The 25,563-nt window shown below is 35.3% G+C and overlaps 2 protein-coding genes across 5 annotated transcripts in view; one reads left to right on the plus strand and one right to left on the minus strand.

Annotated features, from left to right (window-relative positions):
- Positions 1-4,067: 4,067 nt before the first annotated feature.
- On the plus strand, positions 4,068-5,656 carry LOC135128716 (phenoloxidase-activating enzyme 1-like). 2 transcript variants are annotated; one of them, XM_064055751.1, is made up of 5 exons: positions 4,068-4,251; positions 4,301-4,760; positions 4,811-4,992; positions 5,040-5,135; positions 5,192-5,656. In XM_064055751.1, the coding sequence occupies exons 1-5, from the start codon at positions 4,218-4,220 to the stop codon at positions 5,482-5,484; spliced, it is 1,065 nt and encodes a 354-aa protein (XP_063911821.1). In that variant the 5' UTR covers positions 4,068-4,217; the 3' UTR covers positions 5,485-5,656. The 2 variants fall into 2 exon arrangements, with proteins under 2 accessions (XP_063911821.1, XP_063911822.1); XM_064055752.1 differs by lacking the exon at positions 4,068-4,251 and having other exon boundaries at positions 4,301-4,371; positions 4,430-4,760.
- A 10,711-nt stretch (positions 5,657-16,367) lies between these two features.
- LOC135128717 (leucine-rich repeat serine/threonine-protein kinase 1) overlaps positions 16,368-25,563 on the minus strand; it is a 69,126-nt gene continuing 59,930 nt past the window's right edge. For all 3 annotated transcript variants that reach the window (XM_064055755.1, XM_064055753.1, XM_064055756.1), the window contains 8 exons: positions 24,135-24,286; positions 23,413-24,088; positions 22,907-23,365; positions 22,481-22,855; positions 22,215-22,410; positions 17,612-17,798; positions 17,313-17,561; positions 16,368-17,261 (listed from right to left, as the gene is read on the minus strand). In XM_064055755.1, coding sequence (XP_063911825.1) covers positions 16,598-17,261; positions 17,313-17,561; positions 17,612-17,798; positions 22,215-22,410; positions 22,481-22,855; positions 22,907-23,365; positions 23,413-24,088; positions 24,135-24,286 — 2,958 coding nt within the window. In that variant the 3' untranslated portion in view covers positions 16,368-16,597. The remainder of the gene's footprint in view (positions 17,262-17,312; positions 17,562-17,611; positions 17,799-22,214; positions 22,411-22,480; positions 22,856-22,906; positions 23,366-23,412; positions 24,089-24,134; positions 24,287-25,563) is intronic.

Consider the following 25,563-nt stretch of genomic DNA (forward strand, 5'->3'; position numbering starts at 1 on the left):
CGTCTACCATACAGATACGGTCGAAAATGTTTCACTCCCCAGACTATAGCTAATAACTCTTTTTCTATAGTTGAATAATTCAATTCGGCTTTATTTAGAACTCGACTGGCGTAAGCTACTGGTTTACTATTTTGATTTGATAAAATAGCTCCAACTGCTATCCCAGATGCATCAGTTTGTAAAATAAACTCATTTTTTTCTGAAAAATCTGGATAATCCAATACCGGAGGTTTCGTAAGAGCATTTTTAAGATTTAGAAAAGCTTGTTGACAAGATTTAGACCATTCAAATGTTACATTTTTTTTACAAAGTTGATTTAAGGGTGCTGCCCTTTCAGCAAATTTTGGTATGTACTTTCTGTAGTAATTAGCAAATGCCACGAATCGTCTTACTTCATCAACTGTTGTTGGAATAGGATATTCATTTAATATTTTAGTTTTACTAGGATCAGGTAAAATACCATTCGATGTAATAATATGTCCCAAATAAAGAATCTCTTTCTTCAAAAACTCACATTTTACTGGATTAAGTTTCAAGTTTACTTTCCTAAGCCTGTTGAATACTTTAATTAAATTAGAATTGTGATCTTGTAGATTTCTTCCAAATACAATTAAATCATCTAGGTAGACAAAACATTTTTCATAATTTAAACCAGACATTGCTATTGTCATTAGTCGTGAAAAAGCTCTGGGACTTGTCTTTAACCCCATCGGCAACCTTTTCATTTGAAACTGCCCCTGGTTTGTAGTAAAAGCTGTATAAGGTCGACTTTGTTGTTCTAATTCTACCTGATAGTATCCCTGACTCAGATCTAAGTGAGAAAAATATATCGCTCCCGCTAATGAATCTAAAATATCTGTTATATTCGGTAAGGGAAATTTATCGTCCTCAATTTTCTGATTAAGTAACCTATAATCGATAACTACCCTCCATTTCTTTTCACCATTTCTATCATTTTTCTTTGGAACTAGAAGAAGTGGTGACGAATATTCGCTTTTAGATTCTTCTATTATATCATCTTTTAACATGTTACGTATTTGTTTTTCGATTTCTAGTTTTTGTGTTTGTGGAATCCTATAGGGTTTGACATAAATAGAGCTTGTATTATCCTTCAGTTTAATGGATTGTTTATATAAATTAGTAGTCGATAATTTATCTTCTGGTAAATGAAATATGTCAGCGTATTTAGCACAAATATTTTCAATTGTTTTCTGTTCTTGTGGATTTAACGACTTTAAGTTTAACAAATTTAATAACTTTTCTACTCTATCAGCCAGAACTGTATTTCTCTCAAATTTACATATGTTATATTCACATAATCTTTGCAACTCAGGTACACAGTTTTTCAAACATACTTCAGTTTCTCTTGTATTGAGAATTTTGACCGGAATTTTACCATTTTTTGGTCTAACAATACTGTTGGCAATAAAGACTTCAGGACATAATTCTTTTGACACAATAACACAATCTTCTTTAATTTTTGTCGATAACCAAAAAACAAACTCACATCGTGGTGGAATTGCAATAATATCATCATTATCAGAACGTAAAGGTATTATAGTTTCTTTATTAAAATGTGACAGAAGTAAAGTATCCTTTTCAAAATCAATAACTCCTCTAAACTTTTTCAGAAAATTTTTACCTATAATGCCATTTGTTGAACACGATAAATTTTTAAATACGTAAAATTTTTGAACAAAATATTTTCCATTATATTTCAATTTTAAATGAACGTACCCTTCTGAAAAAATATAACCTGTAATCCCCTTAATTTTCAATTTTTCTTTTATTATTTCATTATCGCTAGATAAACATTCATGCTTAATAGCACACAATGAAGCTCCCGTATCTACTAAAAAACTAAAATTATTATCGTTTACTCCAAAATTTACCCATGAGGTGCCATTGCATTCACAAATTTCATTAATTATTACTTTCTCGAAAAAACTGGTGGTTACGGGTTTCTACTTCTGTGTTTTGTTTCGTCGTTTCTTGGACATGATTAATTTGTTTATTTGATTGGTATTTACGAAATGAATTGTTGTTATGGTTATGATTAAAAACTTTCCCTGTTGAGTATTTGTTTCTATTAAAATTACGATTTGTGTTTGATGTATTCCCTCTTGCATAATTTGATCCATTTGCGTTATTATCTCTACGAAATTTGTGTGAATAGTTCCAATTTTTATGTGAATAATCCGAACCTTGGTTTGATTTATATTTCTTGCTAGCGTTATTATAATTCCGTTTATTGTGATTTGCTGTCATAATTTGATTTTCTGGACCGAAGCGTGATATTTCTTCATCCTGCGCTACTTGAATCGCGTCTTTAAGAGATGAAAAATTTCTAGATGCAACAATGGTACTTAATTTTTGATTACGCAAGCCATCCGCGAATCTCTTAATAGCATTTTTTTCATTCACTGATTTTAAAATATTAAATGCTGTCGAATCGCCATTAGCTTGTGATATAGTAAGATTAACAAATATTTCTTCTATTTCTTTACCAAAATCTGAAACGGATTTATTTCCTTGTGTGGCGCGCATTAATTTCGTTTGCAAAGCGGTATCGCTTTTCCTTGTAATCAAATGTGTTTTCATATCCGATATGAGCAAAGCAACACTATCGTAATTCGATTTAAGTCTAAGTTTCGCACCAACTGAAAGACGTGTTTTCAAGACAAAATTTATTAAAGAAGGTTTACCGGTTGATTCTAACATAGTATCGTAAAGTTCTATTGCGTCAATCAATTGCATTGTTACAGCCTCATCATCATTCATGACAGGTAATAGACTAACAGCCGTTTTAAGATCAAATGCCATCTTGGAGCCGACACTCGTACTGGTACTTTTTGAAAAATTTAAAATTTCTTTGTATATCTTTCGTATCTCACCGTTTAGTGCATTTAATTTTTTAATATCTTCGTCAGTATACTCCTTATTTGTTACGTCTAATTTAACCTGCTTGTTTACCTGATCTAAACATTTATAAATTTCATTTGCTTCATTTATCTTCCTATTTACACACTCAATAGTGCGCCTATCCCGACCGATTTTTATTAAATAAGTTCTTATCTCTTTTAATTTGTTATGAATGCCCGTTAATTTTAACTCCATCAAAAGTTTCTCAACCTTTCATACCAAATTAGCATATCAAACATTTTACGATAAATCAAACAATAATTACAACGATCAGCAATAACAATGAACCCAAGTTTTATATCTAACATGCAAAAAAAAATTCTCGATGCAATAACTAGTTAATTTGCTGAAGTTCCAATTTTCATTTCCTACGAGTGAAAATGTACTTTGCACTTCCTTTGACCGATGTTAACCCGACATATTTCCTTTTTGAAAACCTGTTACAATACCTTATGCGCAATTTCACGAACTTAACCACTTTTTCCCACTTTCAATAGATTAAAACTTAACTTGATTTTCACTTTCCATTCAATCACTGCACTGTAACACTAAATCACTATGCCTCTGTAGTAGCGTCCCTGGAATGCTCCAATTCATTCTTATGGATTTCTTGACGTACCACTTTTCTTAGCATTTTCTTACACTTTTTGATTCCCAGCCATAGTAATAAAATTACCAACACAACCGTCAAACAGATTAAGATCCAATCCGTCTTCGTTATGGTCGCATCCCCGCTTGCTGTTTGCGCAATTATGACTTCTTCTTTCGACGTTTTACTGCCCATGTCTTTTTTTCCTCTGACAACGGGTTTCAGTTTCAATTATCCTGGAATCATCATTTAGGCACTGGCAGGGTCGCCATGTAATATTCAACATTTATATGCCGTTTCATGTTTGTTGTCTCTTACATTTAGGCACTGAGTACGGGGGGAAGGGTCACAGAAACCCAGGTTGCGTTTTTAGAACTTTATTCTAACACTACCTAATCCACACTATCCAACTGTACAATCACCTCTTATATATATTCCTTACGTTAACAATTTTCCCTACTCATTTTATTGACACTATACTACACCCATTTTGAGTAAAATTTAAAAGGGCACGCCCGATGACGTCAATTCCCGCCTAGCTCTGACTGGTTCAAAGGTGATGGTTAAAAGTTTCCAGGCAACCTTGTCTTCTGTCTTAACCTTGGTATTACAGTACTGTTATACCAAGGTTAACGAAGCTAGAAATCAGCTTTTAATTAAATGAGTAGTATGAATGTTATTCGTTTGTGTTCTCTAAGTCCGTGAAATGTGTTGTGTTAATAAAACAGTATTCTTCTTATGTAAGCATACCCTGCAGCTAAAAAACGGCTAATAATAAATTTCTTTTAGATTTTCTAAGTTTTCTACAAATCTGGAGTCACACAGCTTTTATAGTCGATAAGAAAGATGAATGTGTGCAAGTACAAAACTGTCCCCACGTTAACGAAATAATAAAAACAAAGAAGGATACTTTTGCAGGTACAACTCTACTAACTCTTTTACATTGTAAATTCGAGAACAGTCGCATCTACGTGAACTGTCCAAACCTACAAGAAGTCACGAAGTTCATGGATAGTGGCCAACTTATCCCAAATTATGACAGCTGTGGAGTAGATGCTTCAGAAGAGAAAATATCAGGAGGAGAGAAAACTGACATTGACGACTATCCATGGATTGGTCTGATAAAATATCGCACAAAAAAAGGTAACATGCTTCATGGGTGCCATAGCAGCCTTATTACTAAGAGGTATCTATTGACTGCCGCTCACTGTGTTGATCCAAACAGGTTGAACCTAGACGGTCTAAACTTGTGAGTGATATTAAACCAAAAACGAGCATCAATTAACAAGACAGTTTTAGAATTTCCGTGGTTTTGGGTGAGTATGATGTACGGAGTGAAACGGATTGCATAGGTGACGACTGTGCTGACAAAATTCAAGAGGTACCTGTGCAATCCTACCACATGCACCCTGATTATAAGCTAAGTACGTTCACAGACGACATCGCTTTAATACGCATGAGTCGTGAAGTAGAGTACACAGGTAAAGATCACTTTGTGCGAATTTCGTCTCAATTATTAATGTTTCAGATTTCATCAAACCGATTTGTTTGCCTCCGACAAATTTAATCGCACCTTTTAATCAAACGCTGCTGATTGCCGGTTGGGGTAATACAGAAAAAGGCGGTTCGTAGTTTTTTCGTACTTCCGAGGGTCGTTTTTCTCAATTTAGTTTCTTTCAGTGATGAACCCAGTTAAAGTCCACGCGAGGTTTATGCTCAGGCGTAAAGAAACCTGTCGAGTGAACCGTGTCCTCACCAGCAAACAGTTTTGTGCAGGGTCCACCCACAACGCCCAAACCTGTCCCGGCGATTCCGGAGGCCCCCTCATGATGAGAAAAAAACTCGACACTGGTAGGTTATTCCTCATCGGTGTGTATTCCCTGGGAGTGGGTTGCCAGTTCAGCACCAACACCTCGATCTACACGAAAGTTTCTCCTTACGTCGATTGGGTCATCACGACTATTCACAAATGAAAAGTTTAATTCGTCTTAAATAGAAAAGAATTGGTCGAAGATTGTTCCGACAGAACTTCGCTCGCCCCTGAAGTGCAATGAAACATAGCCAGATTTTCGAAAAATTATAAAATTTGATTTGCGAATTTTATTTTTTACAAGTTGAAATAAACGTAAAGAAGCGTGATAAAAATGAGTTTTTATTTTACAAAATTGTGTTTTTAGTAGTACTGATATTAACTAAAGAGCCGAAATAGTTAGGCGGTAAAAACGGGGGATTTAGACCCGAAAATAGCAAAATAAAAAAAATCTAGGTAAGTTTTAGGAAAAATAAATTGTAGGCAACATCTGGTTTCCTTTGAGATCTAAATTTATTTTGTTATTTCACGTAAACAGCGATCCTTATCTTCGTTAAAATTTGCCAAAAGAAAAGAAAGAAAATGAGGAAAAATGGAAGGAAACAAGGCAAAGGAATAAAGAATGCAGATAGGAAATCAGAAAAAGGGAAGCTGGTACAAACTTAGGAGAAAAAGGGGTGAAGGTACTGTTTTGGAATGTCCAAGGGTTGCGAAAAAAGGAAAAGGAGTTCTGGGACTACGTAGGAAAATTCGATGTGGTGGGGCTAGTAGAGACATGGGTACAAAGAGAAAACTGGGAGAAATTTGAAGAGACACTACCACAAGAATATGTATGGGAGTGTCAAGGGACGACAAAGGAAAATAAAAAGGGGAGAGCAAGCGGGGGAATAGAGAAGAAGAGACGAAAGAAAAGAAATAGAAAACAGAATATGGGATTAAGAGGGAATTCAAAGATACAGAAGTAAACTAGAAAAAAAGAAATTCGAAGTAAAAGAAGATACAGAAGTTATGATAACAGAACTGATCAACTTAATTGTAGAAGCTACGGAAAAAAGAAAGATATACATATGGCAAGGGAGGAATAAGGGATGGAGCGGAGAATGTACTGACTTGAAGAGAAAAACAAGGGAAAAATTAAGAAAATTGAAGAATAACAGGGGAAGGAAAGAAAAGTACTTAACAGCAAGAGCGAATTATAGGAGAAAATGTGAAGAAAGAAAAAGAGAAAAACGAGAAGAAGAAGAGAAGACAATAAAGTCCCTAAAAACAGAAGAAGAATAAGTATGGAGATATATAAACAAGGAGAAAGAAGACTGAAGGAAAATCAAAATACATGAATGGAAAACACACTTTATGGAATTATTGGGAGATTGTAAGGAAAAATGCTGCAAAATAAATAAAGGAATCACAACGACGGAAGAAATGTGGAGAGGTTCGGAAATAACAGAAGATGAAATAGGAAGGCAGATTGAAAGACTGAAAAGAGGAAAGGCACCAGGAGAGGATGGAATCCAGAACGAAGCGTGGATTTTGGGGATAGAAGGAGTGAAAGAAAGGATATGGGAAGTGGTAGACGGAGTCTGGAAGGAAAAAGGGTTTCTTTGGCAGTGGAGAGAAGGTATAATAATCCCATTATTTAAAAAAAGAGGAAAAATATGATGCGAAGAACTACCGAGGGATCACCTTGCTCAATACAGCGTACAAGATATACGCAATGATACTAGATGAGAGGTTACGAAAGGAGATGGAAGCAAAGGGTATGTTACCAGACGGTCAAGCAGGGTTTAGGAAAGGAAGAGGTACTATGGACAATGTGTACATCCTGCGCATTTAGTGGAAAGAGAAATAAGGAAAGAGGGTGGACGAATATACGCATTGTTCATAGTATTGTTGAGTATTTGAGGAGAAAGGGAATAGGTAACGAAAATGGAAGACATATGTGAAGAAACAGTAAGAAAGGTGAGAATGAATCGAATAAAGAGCAAGAGTTTTTATACAAATAGAGGAGTGAGAGAGGGATGCCCACTCAGTCCCGCATTGTTTGCCGCTTATCTAGAAGATATAGATGAAATGTTCAGAAAAGTACAGACAGGAGGGGTGGTAGTGGGCAAAGAGAAAGTGTGGTCGTTAGCGTACGTAGATGATTTGGTCATTGTGGCAAAGAAAAGAGAAGAAATGAAAACAATGATTAAAAGTTTCGAGAAGTATGTAAAAAAAAGAAATTGGAAGTGAATACGGAAAAAACAAAAATGGTGGTGTTTGGGAAAAAAAGTAAGAAAGGAGAAGGAAGAGTGGGCATGGAAAGGGAAGAAGATTGAACAGGTGAAAGAATTCCAATACTTATGATATACATTAAAGAGCAATAACTCAGATAGAGTGCATATTCAAGAAATGGTCCGAAAAGCGAACACAGTGATAGGTATAGGATGAGGAATAGAAGAGAAAACATTTGGACATGATTATAAGAGAAAAATGATGATGTTTGATAGTTTGTTCAAAAGTGTATTCATGTACGGAGTTGAGATTTGGGGATGGAGGAAATATGAAGAAATAGAGAGAGTGCAAGAAAAATACTTCAAATGGACATTGGGATTGGAAAAGTATACGCCGGGGTATATAGTGAGAGAAGAAACAAAAAGGGAGAAAATGAGAGTGGAAGCAGGTTCAAGGGCGGTTGGATTTGAAGAGAAGTTTAGTGAGACAGGTGATTGTAAAATATTGGAAGAATGTTGCAAATAAATAAGAAAGGAAGGGGGAAAACATGTATGGAACGAAAGAGACAAGTATTATGAAGGAAATGGATATGCATGTGAAAAAATAGAGAGAATGAGAGAAATGGGAATAAGGATATAGATAAGCAAGAACGCAGATCGAGAATATCGGAGTCTAGATATAATGCAGAGTATGGAAAAATAGTAAAGGATGAAGTACCAAAGTACACAGAGAGAAGGAGAGTATAAAGGAGAAAAGAATGATGGCGAGATTTAGGTGTGGAAATGAAGAGAAAGAGAATAATTTTTGGATGGATGAAACTGACAGAAGGTTTAGGATATGATGGAAAGAGCGAGAAACAATAGAGCATATGCTGGAAGGATGTGAAGGATTGAGAGAATCGGAGGAAAGCAGGGAAGAAGTGCTAAACGAGGATTGGGCTTAATTTTACCTTTTTTTCGTTCTTAACATTTATACTTTACTTTCAACAACATCATACTTAAAAAATTGGTCTAAAGAGTTTAGACAGTACTTCCCTCGCTGTCGGAAACTTGACGACTGCATGCCTATTGTGTTTTTTTTCTCATTACATTTTTGTAGTGGGAATTAAAAAAAAAATTGCGATGACGTCATCAACATTTTTGCAAGGACACGTATATCAGTTGGGATAGATGTAGTGTAATACTAAGAATAAAATTATTATATTCTCAAATTTTCGGGAAAATGAATTGGGTCGTTTTGAATATTGATTTGTAATAATCAATAAAATAACGAAACAATTTACTCACGTATACGGCAACTGAAAATCGTTTATGTATAAACATTCTTAATTTAAGATAACAAGCGTAACAGCATACGTGAGAGTCAAACAGAGAAACTGTAAACAAAACGACCATCGGTTTTATTGCTTCGACTTCCGCTTATTATATAAAACATTGGGTTTTATTTTAATTCTTGACGGTGAAATTCACAATTGGTTGATTACAAACATGTCTATTTCACATTCGCGGAACCAAGTGAGCGCATAAAACAAATGCAGGTCTGTAATGTTAAAGTCGATGTAAATAAGCGTGCTACCCCTATGTTTCAACCGAGTTTTTCCTTTAACAAATTTTGTGTCTATCAAATTGGGTTGGCTGGGGTGTAATACTAATAATAAGTGTTGCCTTTAATTTAATCAATAAAATAAATTGACTTCATTAATTTTTCAATAAAATAAATTGACTTCATTAATTTTTTTGAACCACCTCTTAAGAAAACCTAAAAAATATGAATGGAATGATATATCACAAGTACAAACTCATCATATTTTTTGCATTTATTTAGGATTTATTCAGCAAAATTTAAGGGTGACGTCATCAATTTTTTTAGGAGGGATGAACAAATACATTTTGAACAAAAGTTTACCATGCTTATAATAACTTTAAAATATTCCCAAGATTTCAAAGCATTCGGTTTTGTAATTCCTGATTAAATCGATAAAATAAATTCACGCCTTCATTAATTTTTTTGAGTCACCCTGCATATGCAAATCCAAAAATATGAATGGAATGATAAATCACAAGTACAGACTCATCATATTTTGTACATTTTAGATACGATTTATTCGGCAAACTTTTGAGCTGACGCCATCAGTTTTTTGTAGAAGATAACCAAATATATTTTGACTAAAAATTTATTATGCTCTTTATAACCTTAAAACATCTGCAAGATTTCAAAGCATTCGGTTTTGTAGTTCCTGATTAAATCAATAAAATAAATTTACGCATTCATTAACTTTTTTGAGTCACCCTGTATATGCAAATCGAAAAAATTTGAATGGAATGATAAATTACAAGAAGAGACTCACCATATTTTGTACATTTTAGATAGAATTTATTCAGCAAAATTTTGTGGTGACATCATAAATTTTTTAGGGGGGACGACCAAATACGTTTTGATCAAAAATTTACCATGCTTATGATAATTTTAAAATATCTTCAAGATTTCGAAGCATTCGGTTTTGTAGTTCCTGAGTAAATCAGTAAAATAAATTTACGCTTTCTTTTATTTTCTTGAATCACCCTGTATATGCAAATCCAAAAAATATGAATGGAGTGATAGATCACAAGTACAGACTGATCCTATTTTGTACATTTTAGATATGATTTATTCGGCAAATTTTCGAGCTGACGTCATCAAGTTTTTGGAGGGGATAAGCAAATATATTTTGACTAAACATTTATTATGCTCTTTATAACCTTAAAACATCTGCAAGATGTCAGAGCATTCCGTTTTGTAGTTCCTGATTAAATCAATAAAATATATTTACGCATTCATTAATTTTTTTGAGTCACCCTGTATATGCAAATCCAAAAAATATGAATGGAGTGATAAATGACAAGTACAGGCTCATCATATTTTGTACATTTTAGATATGATTTATTCGGCAAACTTTCGAGCTGACGTCATCAAGTTTTTGGAGGGAATAAGCAAATATATTTTGACTAAACATTTATTATGCTCTTTATGACCTTAAAACATCTGCAAGATTTCAGAGCATTCGGTTTTGTAGTTCCTGATTAAATCAATAAAATATATTTACTCATTCATTAATTTTTTTGAGTCACCCTGTATATGCAAATCCAAAAAATATGAATGGAGTGATAGATCACAAGTACAGACTCATCATATTTTGTACATTTTAGATATGATTTATTCCACAAACTTTTGAGCTGACGTCATCAAGTTTTTGGAGGGGATAAGCAAATATTTTTTGACTAAAGATTTATGATGCTCTTTATAGCCTTAAAACATCTGCAACATTTCAAAGCATTCTGGTTAGCAGATTAAAAATTAAATTTCAAAATGTTGTTTTACAATTTTGATTTTTTTTCCAAAAATCTGGACGTTTCGGGTGAAAAGTCGATTCAGAGTTGTAAACTACATGTGTAGGACTATGTTATTTTATACAATTGAAAACCCATTTACTATGTACAATTTTGAAGTGACGTCATCGCATTAGTGGTGGGGATGATTAGAAAAGTGCTAATTTCTTAATTAATTATTATTAATAATAGGAAAACAGATAAACATCCGTTATATTCAATACGACGCAAAATTGTCTTCATATGTAGGTTTTCCAGCCTTTGGATGGTGTCCACGTCCATTTCTCTAACTTTCTTGTTTTGGGGGTAGTTTTCAACGATTTCTCCGAACGGGTTGAAATTTTGTATCAACAATCTTCGTATTGAGAAATTAGGAAATATCGAGTTTTGACTTGATTGAAGCATTTTTAACCCCAGTCTGCAAGGTTGTTTTGGGGGTGATTTTTGAGGATTTCTTCAAATAGGCTGAAATTTTGTATCGATAATCCTCGTATTGAGAAACTAGCGAATGTTAAATTTTGACTCGATTAGAGCATTTTTAAGCCCCAGTCTGCAAGGTTGTTTTGGGGGTAGTTTTTAACGATTTCTCTGCACGGGTTGAAATTTTGTATCAACAATATTCGTATTGAGAAATTAAGAAATATCGAGTTTTGACTTGTTTGGAGCATTTTCAACCTCCAGTCTGCAAAGTTGTTTTGGGGGTTGAATTGGAAGTGAATGTGGAAAAAACAAAAATGGTGGTGTTTGGAAAGAAAGTAAGAAAGGGGAAGGAAGAGTGGGCATGGAGAGGGAAGAAGATTGAATAGTTGAAAGAATTCCAGTACTTAGGATATATATTAAAGAGCAATAACTCAGATAAAGCGCATATTCAAGAAATGGTCCGAAAAGCGAACAAAGTGATAGGAATAGTATGAGGAATAGGAGAGAAAACATTTGGACATGATTATAAGAGAAAAATGATGTTTGATAGTTTGTTCAAAAGTGTATTCATGTACGGAGCTGAGATTTGAGGATTGAGGGAATATGAAGAAATAGAGAGAGTGCAAGAAAAATACTTAAAATGGACATTGGGATTGGAAAAGTATACGCCAGGGTATATAGTGAGAGAAGAAACAAAAAGGGAGAAAATGAGAGTGGAAATATTTATAATTTAATAATACACTCAGATAACTACTTTATTTTTTCTGAGTTTTTATATTTGAAAGAACATTAAAATAATTGGAAACGTCGATTTTTTACGCTAAATTTTCGTAAAAACCTGTCGAAGTCCAAAAAATTAGTACGGTACTTGGTTAAAATGCTGGTTAAAACAGAGAATGTAGATTCACAAACAGCTGTACTGCATCCAAAAATTTGTGTAGTGGCCATATAGGTAATATCCAATTTGTTTGAGTTTATTTTTTTGCATGTTTAGTACATATTTTAAAAATCCGACTTCGAAACCAAATATTTCGAAAATTTTGGTACGGAACCATGAACTCGTCATGTTTTTTTAAACTCGTCGAGATGTGTATTTCAGAATTTTTTGTCAACTTTAACAAAAGCTCAATTTTTGGAAACTCATAAAATTTTTGACTTTTCCCAAGCATTTTCGAAAATTACCAAAAGAATTCCTTTGTTCATCTCGATTTCTTCCAAAAATCGTTTTGGATTCAATTTTTTTGAAAATTCTTACATTTTTTGCAGAATCGACGGAAGAAAAATGGCAATTTTTGAGAACCTGTATAAAATTTTTGACTTTTTTCAAGCACGTTCGAAATTACCAAAAGGGATTCCTTTATTGATTTCGATCTCCAGATGTTGTTTTTGGTTGTTTTTTCGAAAATTCGTACAATTTTTCCATAATCGCCAAAAGAAATATGGTAATTTTTGAGAAATTTTGAAAATTCGAGCTCGAAACCGAGTATTTCGAAAATTTTGATCCGGAACCATGAACCTGTCATGTTTTTTTAAGCTCGTCCAAATCTATATTTCAGAATCTTTTGTCAACTTTTACGAAAGTTCAATTTTTGAAAACCCATATAAAATTTTTGACTTTTCCCAAGCATTTTCAAAAATTATCAAAAGAGACTCCTTTGTTCATCTCGATTTCCAAAAATCGTTTTGGATTCAATTTTTTTGAAAATTCTTACAATTTTTCCAGAATCGACGGAAGAAATATGGCAATTTTTGAGAACCTGTATCAAATTTTTGAGTTTTTTTCAAGCACGTTCGAGATTACCAAAAGGGATTCCTTTATTGATTTCGATCTCCAGATGTTGTTTTTGGTTATTTTTTCTAAAATTCGTACAATTTTTCCACAATCGCCAAAAGAAATATGGTAATTTTTGAGAAATTTTGAAAATTCGAGCTCGAAACCGAGTATTTCGAAAATTTTGATCCGGAACCATGAACCTGTCATGTTTTTTTAAGCTCGTCCAAATCTATATTTCAGAATCTTTTGTCAACTTTTACGAAAGTTCAATTTTTGAAAACCCATATAAAATTTTTGACTTTTCCCAAGCATTTTCAAAAATTATCAAAAGAGACTCCTTTGTTCATCTCAATTTCCAAAAATCGTTTTGGATTCAATTTTTTTGAAAATTCTTACAATTTTTCCAGAATCGACGGAAGAAATATGGCAATTTTTGAGAACCTGTATCAAATTTTTGACTTTTTTCAAGCACGTTCGAGATTACCAAAAGGGATTCCTTTATTGATTTCGATCTCCAGATGTTGTTTTTGGTTTTATTTGGTTGAAAAGTCGTAAAATTTTTCAGCAATCGCCAAACGAAATGTAATTTTTGAACTTTGAAACCGAATGTTTCGAAAATCTTGATCTGGGACCATCTAGACCTTGTGTTTTTTGATTGAGCTCGTCGAGATCAACATTTCAGATTTTTTTGTGGATTTTCAGTCAACTTCAACAAAAGTTAAATTTTTGAAAATCAATAAAATGTTTTTGACTTTTCCCAACCGTTTTCGAAAATTAGCAAAAGAGATCTCTTTATCGATTTCGATCTCCAAATGTTGTTTTTGGTTTTATTTTCTCGAAAATTTGTACAATTTTTCCAAAGCCGCCAAAAGAAATGTAATTTTTGAGAAATTTTGAAATGTCGACTTTGAAACCGAATTTTTCGAAAATCTTGGTCTGGGACCATCAAGACCTTATGTTTTTGGATTAAGCTCATCGAGATCTACATCTCGGAATTTTTTGTTGATTTTTTGTTAATTTCAACAAAAGCTCAATTTTTTAAAATCCATATACATTTTTTGACTTTGCCCAAGCATCTTCGAAAATTAGCAAAAGGGATCTCTTTATTGATTTCGATCTACAGATGTTATTTTTGGTTTTATTTTTTTGATATTTCGTCGAATTTTTCCACAATCGCATAAAGAAATAACTTTTTTTAAGTCACTTTTGAGATTTTTTAGAAATTTTAGGTAGAAACCCAATATTTCGTAAATTTTGCTCCGGGAGCATGAACATGTTTTTCGATTAAGCTCATCGAGATCTATATTTCAGAATTTTTTGTCAACTCTAACAAAAGCTCAATTTTTGAAAACTAATAAATTTTGACTTTTCTTAAGCATTTCCAAAAATTACCAAAAGTCATTCTTTTATTTATTTCAATCTTCAGATGTTGTTTTTGGTTTTATTTGATCGAAAATTTGTAAAATTTTTCTAGAATCGTCAAAAGAAATAGGAGTATAATTTTTGCGAAATTTTAAAAAGTCGACTTGGAAACCGAATAGCAGCAAGACCTTATGTTTTTTGACTAAACTCGTCGAGATCTACATCTCAGAATTTTTTGTAGATTTTCAGCCAATTTCAACAAAAGCTCAATTTTTGAAAATCTATAAAAAAAATTTGACTTTTCCCACGCGGTTTCGAAAACTAGCAGAAGGGATCTTTTTATTGATTTCGATCTCCAAATGTTTTTTTTTTTGGTTTTACTTTTTCGAAAATTCGTACAATTTTTCCAGAGCCGCGAAAAGAAATGTAATTTTTGAGAAAGTTTGAAATGTCGACTTTGGAACCGAATTTTTGAAAAATCTTGGTCTGGGACCAAAGACCTTATGTTTTTTGATTAAGCTCATCGAGATCTACATCTCACAATTTTTTGTCGATTTTTTGTCCATTTCAATAAAAGCTCAATTTTTAGAAAATCCATATAATATTTTTGACTTTTCTCAAGTACATAGTAGGCTATGGAATAAAATGTGACATGTTCATTTTTTTATACGGTCAACATCAACGGTAGTGTGATATTGCCAAATAATATACCCTGTAAGAAAATAAAGGTGGGGCGGGTGGGGCCAGTTAATATGCTTCGGCAATCGGCATTATATTGAAATTTTATTACTAATTTGAAATTTATAATGTATAAGTCTTCCAGGGGGGGCAACCACAACTGCTAGGGGGGGCTCAGCCCCCTCTTGCCCCCCCGTAGCTACGGGGCTGAGGGACAAGTATTGTGAAGGAAAGGGATATGCATGTGGAGAAATAGAAAGAAAGAGAGAAATGGGAAGGAGTATGAAAGAAGAACTGAGTGTAAGAAATAAGGATATAGATAAGCAAGAACGCAGATCGAGAATATCGGAGTCTAGATATAATGCAGAGTATAGAAAAATAGTAAAGGATGAAGTACCAAAGTACAGAGAGAGAGAGTGTGTAAAGGAGAAAAGAATGATGGCGAGATTTAGGTGTGAATACGACTATGTACTACTATTTAAAATTAGAAATTTCAGTAGAATTCATTTTTAAATGTTTATTATATTGTTGTATACAAATTAAACAATTCACATCTTCATATTGATTCCGGATAACTTCAGCTACTAACTTTGCCTCTTGGTCGAACAACGAATAAACAATTCATCACAATTGACGTTGGGACGGGCGGGTGGGACTTAATCTTACCTTTTTTCGTTCTTAACATATATACTTTTCTTTCAACAACATCATACTTAAAAACATCACAAGGTAGATTCTTCTAGAGAAATAAGCATTTTTTTAGGCTCTGCCCCTCGGCTCACGACGAATAAGAAAATTCGTCACAATTGAGATGAGGGCGGGTGGGCGGGGTTTGTATTTTGTCTTTGTTTTTCTTATATGGAAGTAGTTTTCTATTCAAGACAAGAAACTAAAAACTTATTTAAAATGGTAAATTTGTTGAGAAGTGTGGGGGATAAAATTACCAGTTTGTTGGAAGAGTATGTATATTAAAAAAAAAGTCAAATCATAAGCCCCGCCCACCCGCCCTGTCTCAGGTTTGACGATTTTTCTTTGTTCGTCGTGAGCATGGGGGCGGAACTTAATTGCAAAATCCTTATTTTTCTACGAAAAATTACCATTTGAAACGTATTCATTTTTATTGATTTAATTTTATGAAACAGTTCAATAATTTTTTATCTTTACCACTTCTCCACTTATACACTCTTATTATTCCCAATAAACTTTTTGGCGCCGAAAAATAAACCACAAAAATACAACATATCAACCTTTTATTCAATAAAAATTTCAGCAATAACAATTGAAAATGACTGATAAAAATCACAGCTAAAAAGTAAAAAAAATATATATAAAAATTAAAAATACATGTATAATAAAATCACATAACAGGGACAACAACTCGTTAATTAAAAACCGCAAATAATTATCACGAAAACCTCAGAATCTTGGAATGAAACACATCTAGATTGCAAACACTCAAAAATTCAAACCGCGTTCCAGTGTTCCGCCCTCCACAACAAAACGAACATATTTTGCTTGTTCGCGAACACTGGCGCGTTGCCAGCCATCGGACTTTGTAAAGAATGTCCTATATTGACTGGCACGTCCGTGTACCTGGACAGCAAATTCCTGTACCCCCTGCCAATAGTGGCGATCAGCGGCGTATTGTCGTGACTCTCGTTAATACTTTTGCACATCGCTAACGGCACGATAGCTTTGACTTCCTCTTCGTAAGGCCTGAAAATCGTGATGGGGCGCAACGTGGCCCTTTCGGCGATGATGACGCACCCCCACGTCGTTCCTATGTACAACTCTTCGTTCAGCACAGCCAAACTCGTCACCTGGCAATTGGTGGGACTCAAATGCTCCTCGATCGCTATCGACTTGAGGCTCTCCGAGCACGGTACGAGTTTCGAGCAGTCCAGCTTGTTGATGATGGTCCTACTTTTTTGGTCCCACTGGTAAATAATGCACCCTGGCCGGACGTACGACCACACGTTGTGCTCGGCGGCTATCAAATTCATCACGTTGACTTGTTCGATGACGGGCTGGTAGTGGTTCATGGTCTCGTGACCCGCCACCACGTGGTCTTTGATCGTGTAAATGGAGATCTGGCCGTTGGATTCGCCGCACCACAGTTCGCAAACCCTACGATTTCTATTTATCAAACAAAAACGGACAAACAAAGTACGAACTTACGCTCCGGCGTCTTTAAAAATCGCACATAAACAATTTATGGTGGAACTCGAACCCAGTTCGGTCATCACGAAAGTACCCTCTGCCGCTGTGGGGGTGGTGGGAACGGCGTCCGAATTCACCAGGAATAATCGGCCGTTGGAGAGGGCGCAAGCTACTCTCTTCAACGGCGGTAAGTAAAGGAGAGCTTCTACATTCGTGTTTGGTTCAGTTTCGAGGGCATAGGAAAATAATTTGTAGCCATCGCTGGCACTGAAATCGTAAATTGTCGGTAATGGTCAATCAATGCGGGTCGGTCTTACGAATAAGCGTGGAGGTTTCCCGAATAGTCTCCGATCCATACGGAATTCCCCACGGTGCACGCTGCGGTGGCTCTGATAGGAAGCGCCATTGTGTGATACTGGAGCCAACCGCGGTCGGCCGCTAACAAGAGGTCGATTCGAGAATTGGAACACATTAACCACATTTCGGATCCGCATAAGCCATCATCTGTAAAAAAAAAATCACTTTTAAGTTTGTTAAGTGTTTAGTTAAGTTTCGAAAATGTCAAAATTTGGCCGAAAATTGAAGAAGGGTGGACCATTGAAAATTTTTCACTTTTAAAAAAGTTGTCTAAAAATTGCGAAAAAATTCAGGGACGTAGATCTCGACATGCTGATTCCAAAAATATAGCGTGTTGATGGTCACGGAGTGACATTTTCGAAAGAATGGGCACGAAATGCGAATTTTTGAGAATTTCTAAAAATTTCCATATTTCAACGGCCGATTCTGGAAAAACGGTTGCAGTGATCAAAGAAACGATTCCCGAAGTGAATTCTAGAGCTCGAAATATACAAGAAAATGTGTTTAGTTAAGTTTCGAAAATGTCAAAATTTGGCCGAAAATTGAAGAAGGGGGGACCATTGAAAAATTTTCAATTTTAAAAAAGTTGTCTAAAAATTGTGAAAAAATTCAGGGACGTAGATCTCGACATGCTGATTCCAAAAATATAGCGTGTTGATGGTCACGGAGTGACATTTTCGAAAGAATCGGCACGAAATGCGAATTTTTGAGAATTTCTAAAAATTTCGATATTTCAACGGCCGATTCTGGAAAAACGGTTGCAGTTATCAAAGAAACGATTCCCGAAGTGAATTCTGGAGCTCGAAATCTACAAGAAAATGTGTTTAGTTAAGTTTCGAAAATGTCAAAATTTGGCCGCAAATTGAAGAAGGGGGGACCATTGAAAATTTTTCACTTTTAAAAAAGTTGTCTAAAAATTGTGAAAAAATTCAGGGACGTAGATCTCGACATGCTGATTCCAAAAATATAGCGTGTTGATGGTCACGGAGTGACATTTTCGAAAGAATCGGCACGAAATGCGAATTTTCGAGAATTTCTAAAAATTTCGATATTTCAACGGGCGATTCTGTAAAAACGGTTGCAGTTATCAAAGAAACGATTCCCGAAGTGAATTCTGGAGCTCGAAATCTACAAGAAAATGTGTTTAGTTAAGTTTCGAAAATGTCAAAATTTGGCCGAAAATTGAAGAAGGGGGGACCATTGAAAATTTTTCACTTTTCAAAAAGTTGTCTAAAAATTGTGAAAAAATTCAGGAACGTAGATCTCGACTTGCTGATTCCAAAAATATATTGTGTTGATGGTCACGGAGTGACATTTTCGAAAGAATCGGTACGAAATGCGAATTTTTGAGAATTTCTGAAAATTTCGAAATTTCAACGGCCGATTCTGGAAAAACGGTTGCAGTTATCAAAGAAACGATTCCCGAAGCGAATTCTAGAGCTCGAAATCTACAAGAAAATGTGTTTAGTTAAGTTTCGAAAATGTCAAAATTTGGCCGAAAATTGAAGAAGGGGGGACCATTGAAAAATTTTCACTTTTAAAAAAGTTGTCTAAAAATTGTGAAAAAATTCAGGGACGTAGATCTCGACATGCTGATTCCAAAAATATAGCGTGTTGATGGTCACGGAGCGACATTTTCGAAAGAATCGGGACGAAATGCGAATTTTTGACAATTTCTAAAAATTTCGATATTTCAACGGTCGATTCCGGAAAAACGGTTGCAGTGATCAAAGAAACGAAGCCCGAAGTGAATTCTAGAGCTCGAAATCTACAATAAAATGTGTTTAGTTAAGTTTCGAAAATGTCCAAATTTGACCGAAAATTGAAGAAGGGGGGACCATTGGAAATTTTTCACTTTTCAAAAAGTTGTGTAAAAATTGCGAAAAAATTCATGGACGTAGATCTCGACATGCTGATTCCAAAAATATAGCGTGTTGATGGTCACGGAGTGACATTTTCGAAAGAATCGGCACGAAATGCGAATTTTTGACAATTTCTAAAAGTTTCGATATTTCAACGGCCGATTCTGGGAAAACAGTTGCAGTTATCAAACAAACGATTCCCGAAGTGAGTTCTAGAGCTCGAAATCTACAAGAAAATGCGTTTAGTTAAGTTTCGAAAATGTCGAAATTTGGCCGAAAATTGAAGAAGGGGGGACCATTGAAAAATTTTCACTTTTCAAAAAGTTGTCTAAAAATTGTGAAAAAATTCAGGGACGTAGATCTCGACATGCTGATTCCAAAAATATATTGTGTTGATGGTCACGGAGTGACATTTTCGAAAGAATCGGCACGAAATGCGAATTTTTGAGAATTTCTAAAAATTTCGATATTTCAACGGCCGATTCTGGAAAAACGGTTGCAGTTATCAAAGAAACGATTCCCGAAGGGAATTCTAGAGCTCGAAATCTACAAGAAAATGTGTTTAGTTAAGTTTCGAAAATGTCAAAATTTGACCGAAAATTGAAGAAGGGGGGACCATTGAAAATTTTTCACTTTTAAAAAAGTCGTCTAAAAATTGTGAAAAAATTCAGGAACGTAGATCTGGACATGCTGATTCCAAAAATATAGCGTGTTGATGGTCACGGAGCGACATTTTCGAAAGAATCGGCACGAAATGCGAATTTTTGAGAATTTCTAAAAGTTTCGATATTTCAACGGCCGATTCTGGAAAAACGGTTGCAGTTATCAAAAAAACGATTCCCGAAGTGAATTCTAGAGCTCGAAATCCACAAGAAAATGTGTTTAGTTAAGTTTCGAAAATGTCAAAATTTGGCCAAAAATTGAAGAAGGGGGGACCATTGAAAAATTTTCAATTTTAAAAAAGTTGTCTGAAAATTGTGAAAAAATTCAGGGACGTAGATCTCGACATGCTGATTCCAAAAATATAGCGTGTTGATGGTCACGGAGTGACATTTTCGAAAGAATCGGCACGAAATGCGAATTTTTAACAATTTCTAAAAATTTCGATATTTCAACGGCCGATTCTGGAAAAACGGTTGCAGTTATCAAAGAAACGATTCCCGAAATGAATTCTAGAGCTCGAAATCTACAAGAAAATGTGTTTAGTTAAGTTTCGAAAATGTCAAAATTTGGCCGAAAATTGAAGAAAGGGGGACCATTGAAAATTTTTCACTTTTCAAAAAGTCGTCTAAAAATTGTGAAAAAATTCAGGGACGTGGATCTCGGCATGCTGATTCCAAAAATATAGCGTGTTGATGGTCACGGAGTGACATTTTCGAAAGAATCGGCACGAAATGCGAATTTTTGAGAATTTCTAAAAATTTCGATATTTCAACGGTCGATTCTGGAAAAACGGTTGCAGCTATCAAAGAAACGATTCCCGACGTGAATTCTAGAGCTCGAAATCTACAAGAAAATGTGTTTAGTTAAGTTTCGAAAATGTCAAAATTTGGCCGAAAATCGAAGAAGGGGGGACCATTGAAAAATTTTCAATTTTAAAAAAGTTGTCTAAAAATTGTGAAAAAATTCAGGGACGTAGATCTCGACATGCTGATTCCAAAAATATATTGTGTTGATGGTCACGGAGTGACATTTTCGAAAGAATGGGCACGAAATGCGAATTTTTGAGAACTTCTAAAAATTTCGATACTTCAACGGCCGATTCTGGAAAAACGGTTGCAGTTATCAAAGAAACGATTCCCGAAGTGAATTCTAGAGCTCGAAATCTACAAGAAAATGTGTTTAGTTAGGTTTCGAAAATGTCAAAATTTGGCCGAAAAATGAAGAAGGGGGGACCATTGAAAATTTTTCACTTTTCAAAAAGTTGTCTAAAAATTGTGAAAAAATTCAGGGACGTGGATCTCGACATGCTCATTCCAAAAATATAGCGTGTTGATGGTCACGGAGTGACATTTTCGAAAGAATCGGCACGAAATGCGAATTTTTGACAATTTCTAAAAATTTCGATATTTCAACGGTCGATTCTGGAAAAACGGTTGCAGTTATCAAAGAAACGATTCCCGAAGTGAATTCTAGAGCTCGAAATCTACAAGAAAATGTGTTTAGTTAAGTTTCGAAAATGTCAAAATTTGGCCGAAAATTGAAGAAGGGGGGACCATTGAAAATTTTTCACTTTTCAGAAAGTTGTCTAAAAATTGTGAAAAAATTCAGGCACGTAGATCTCGACATGCTAATTCCAAAAATATATTGTGTTGATGGTCACGGAGCGACATTTTCGAAAGAATGTGCACGAAATGCGAATTTTTGAGAATTTCTAAAAATTTCGATATTTCAACGGTCGATTCTGGAAAAACGGTTGCAGTTATCAAAGAAACGATTCCCGAAGTGAATTCTAGAGCTCGAAATCTACAAGAAAATGTGTTTAGTTAAGTTTCGAAAATATCAAAATTTGGCCGAAAATTGAAGGAGGGGGGACCATTGAAAATTTTTCACTTTTAAAAAAGTTGTCTAAAAATTGTGAAAAAATTCAGGGACGTAGATCTCGACATGATTGATGGTCACGGAGTAACATTTTCGAAAGAATTGATACGAAATGCGAATTTTTGAAAATTTACAAAGGTCAGTTAAAAAGTGGTCTCACCTGTAATATGCGTCACAGCCGCACTAGCCGACGCCACCACCGACGCTTCGTGCTTCAATGACGTCACATCGCTCAAATGCGTGAACTCAGGGGCACTGGCTATAGAAACTATCTGACTGGCTGAAGGTCGATCTTTGGGTTGTTGCGACCAGCACAAAACCATCAAATCCAGGAAATAGCTCGGGTACAAAGTCTCCTAAACATTATTGTTATGTTAGTACTTATATAGTCGTCACTAAAGACCGGATTTAGATATGCACACTTACCCTATAGGTCAACGGCGGTCTCCCCCCTTCCAAAATACACTCCTTCACAGACTCGTGCCCTTCGAAAGGCTGATGTAACGTCAGCAACTCGTAAATGAACATCCCGAACGAAAAACAGTCCACTTTCTCCGTGTACTCCTCCTCCCCGTTGTAGCGCATGATCTCAGGTGCCATAAAACCCTCAGTCCCACCGAATCCCTTGGCACCTGACGGCAAAGTCAGCCGACTGATGCCATAATCTGCCACTTTAATGTGAACTGGATGGTCTGGATGATCCACGAACGGCGGCGGCATTTCCCACACGAGCACATTCTCGGATTTCAAGTCCCGGTAGATGATGTGTTGTCGGTGCAAATATTCGATCGCTTTGGCCACCTGTGTCACATTTTTATTTACACAAAGCCAATCACAATACTTGAAACTTACTTGTAAGATAATCGCCTGCAGAGTGTAGGGTCCCACTTTGGCACCCGATCGCCTGAAGTGTCTAAGAACGAGATCTAAGGCACCTTGGGGAGCTAAGTCTAGAATTAAAGCTAAAGGACTAGTGCAAACACCGACGAACGGGACGATGTTTGGGTGCCGCAGAGAAAGCAAAATGTTCAATTCTTGTCGGGCGGTACAATACGCCTTACAAGCGTACTGCAAAGGGTCTCGATCCCACTTTCCCTGTGCCGCTTTATAGGCGACAATAGCGGATTGTCGGGCGTTGGGTCCGGGTTGGACCGGCTGCAACATCTTCATAGCTACGTCGATCATCGTATTACTTCCTCTGACTTTACACGTCCCTTTGAACACAAAACCAAAAGCGCCTCGACCCAATAATCGTCCTTTCTTCACGTTTTCCGACTTGATTATGTAGCGCTCGCCCAAATCCAGGAAAATCTACAACACCGCTACAGCAACTGAACACACGCGATTGTATAGTTTACCGTATCTGGTGCTATGCTAGCCAGAGTGACGTCGCCATGGTTCGGACAAGTCACGAATCGCGTGCCGTACGAAGCAAGAATACACTCTTCGACCATCCACGAATAAAACAGCTGGTTATTCGCATTAACATCCTCCGTGGTAACTCCAGGATGTCCTTCCATGGAAGGCATCCTACTTGAACCCGTAGAGTCCGGACCGACGCCGCTATCACACTCCGACGTGTACGACTCTTGAGATTTACGTATTCGGCTGCGCTCCACATCTGGATCGACTTGAGTCATAGCGTCAAGGAAGTGTTTCGATTGACTTAGATCAGTAGGCGTGTTGGGGAAATTCGGGTCGACTTCGTTTGATTGTTGTAAACAGCGAGGGCAAGGCACCAGGCGCGTCACCAAAAATTTGCCTTCGGATGTATGCACAAACCTAGTCCCTAGAGTGGGGTACCAATCCTCCAGAAGAATATCGACGTGATCGACTGCTAAAGCCAATAGTTGGGCGGTCGATTCCGGAGTACAGTTGATGACGAGGTCGCTCTTGAGGGTGTATTTATTCGGATCTGTACTTTCTGCGATTATCGGTTTGATTACGAGGGAGTCGACGGGGAAGTGTATTTCTAGGATAGAGGTGTTTTGGAGGTCGACGTCACACCACACGCCGTCTTGTTTCAAGCGAAACCTGAAATTTTTCTTGGAGAGGTTTCACGGGGTTTTGTGTAACTCACTTTAGTTGTCTGTAGTATGCCGCTGAATTGTGTAAGACTTCTCTCATGCGGAAGAGAGTTATGTCGCCGTATTTTAGTTGGAGGCCGGTTTGCCAAAGCACCCATTCCGCTTTTAAATCCAAGAGTTTGACTAGATCTATGTCTTGGGCCACCTGTAAATAAGAACGAGGTCCAGTACTTCAACTCTCTCTCGCTTTTTCTCGTGTGTACGGATTTTTATTCTCAGAAACTACTGGACTGATTGTAGTCCAATTTTATGTGTATATTAGGAATATGGTGTAGATGGTAAAACGCAAACCAAAATTTAGATAAACATCTCGAAAATTTACAATAGTAATAATTATTTAGATTTTATAAAATAAGAGACTCCTTCATATCTCATTCATAAAACCGTGTTCACTTTTTACCCTAGATATCAACATTTTTGGAAAAAAAAATCGAAACTATAACATCTTCCAATTTTACTTTGAAACTGCAAAAACGAATGCTTTGAAATCATGAAAAAAGTAACATGAATCCGTGTTCAACTTTTATCATGGACATCGAAATTGGAAAAAAAAATTAATTTCTGGACTTTTCAAGTTTCGATTTTTAAATTTTTCGACATGGGATTTTTCACTTTTTTGATTTTTAAATTCTTCGATTTTTTAGTTCCTTAATTATCCATTTTTTTCAATTTCTCTATTAGTTATATTACTCAATTTTTAGATATTTCATCTTTGGGATTTTTCAATTTTTCTATTTTCCGATATTTCAGTTCTACGATTTTTCAATTTTGAGTTTTTAAATTTTTCGATATTTCAATACATGTTTTAATTTTTGACGTTTCTAAATTTCAAGTCTTCAATTTAACGGGTTTTTGATTTTTCAATTTTTCGATATTTTCGTTTTGGGATTTTTCACTTTTTTTATTGTTAAATTCTTCGTTTATTCAGTTCCTTGATTGTTCAATTTTTCAAACACTATATTTTCAATTTTTAGATATTTCATTTTTAGAAATTTTCAGTTTCTCGATTTTTTTCAAATTTTCGATTTCACGAGTTTTTTATTTTTTAATTTTCAGATTTTCTGATATTTCATGCTACGATATTTCAATTTTTCAGTTTTTAAATTTTCAATTTTTGATTTCTCGATTTCCGATTTTGATCTTTCGGATTTTTAATTTTTCAATTTTACGAGATTTTTCGACTTTCGTTTTTCGATTCAATTTTTTGATATTTAAAAATTTTCTATTTCTTGATTTCTCGTTTTTTGATTGCTCAGCTATTCGATTTTTCAATTTTTCGTTTTTTAAATTTTCGATTTCGCGATTTATCGAGATTTCTATGTGTCGTTTTGGGATTTTTCACTTTTTTGATTTTTAAATTCTTAGATGTTTTATTTCCTTGATTATCCAATTTTTCAATTTCTCTATTATATATTTTCAATT

The sequence above is a fragment of the Zophobas morio genome, unplaced genomic scaffold, assembly GCF_036711695.1.
Source record: "Zophobas morio isolate AGI-343-1 ecotype UQ-CSIRO unplaced genomic scaffold, CSIRO_AGI_Zmor_V1 ptg000014l, whole genome shotgun sequence".
In the NCBI taxonomy this organism is placed as follows: domain Eukaryota; kingdom Metazoa; phylum Arthropoda; class Insecta; order Coleoptera; family Tenebrionidae; genus Zophobas; species Zophobas morio.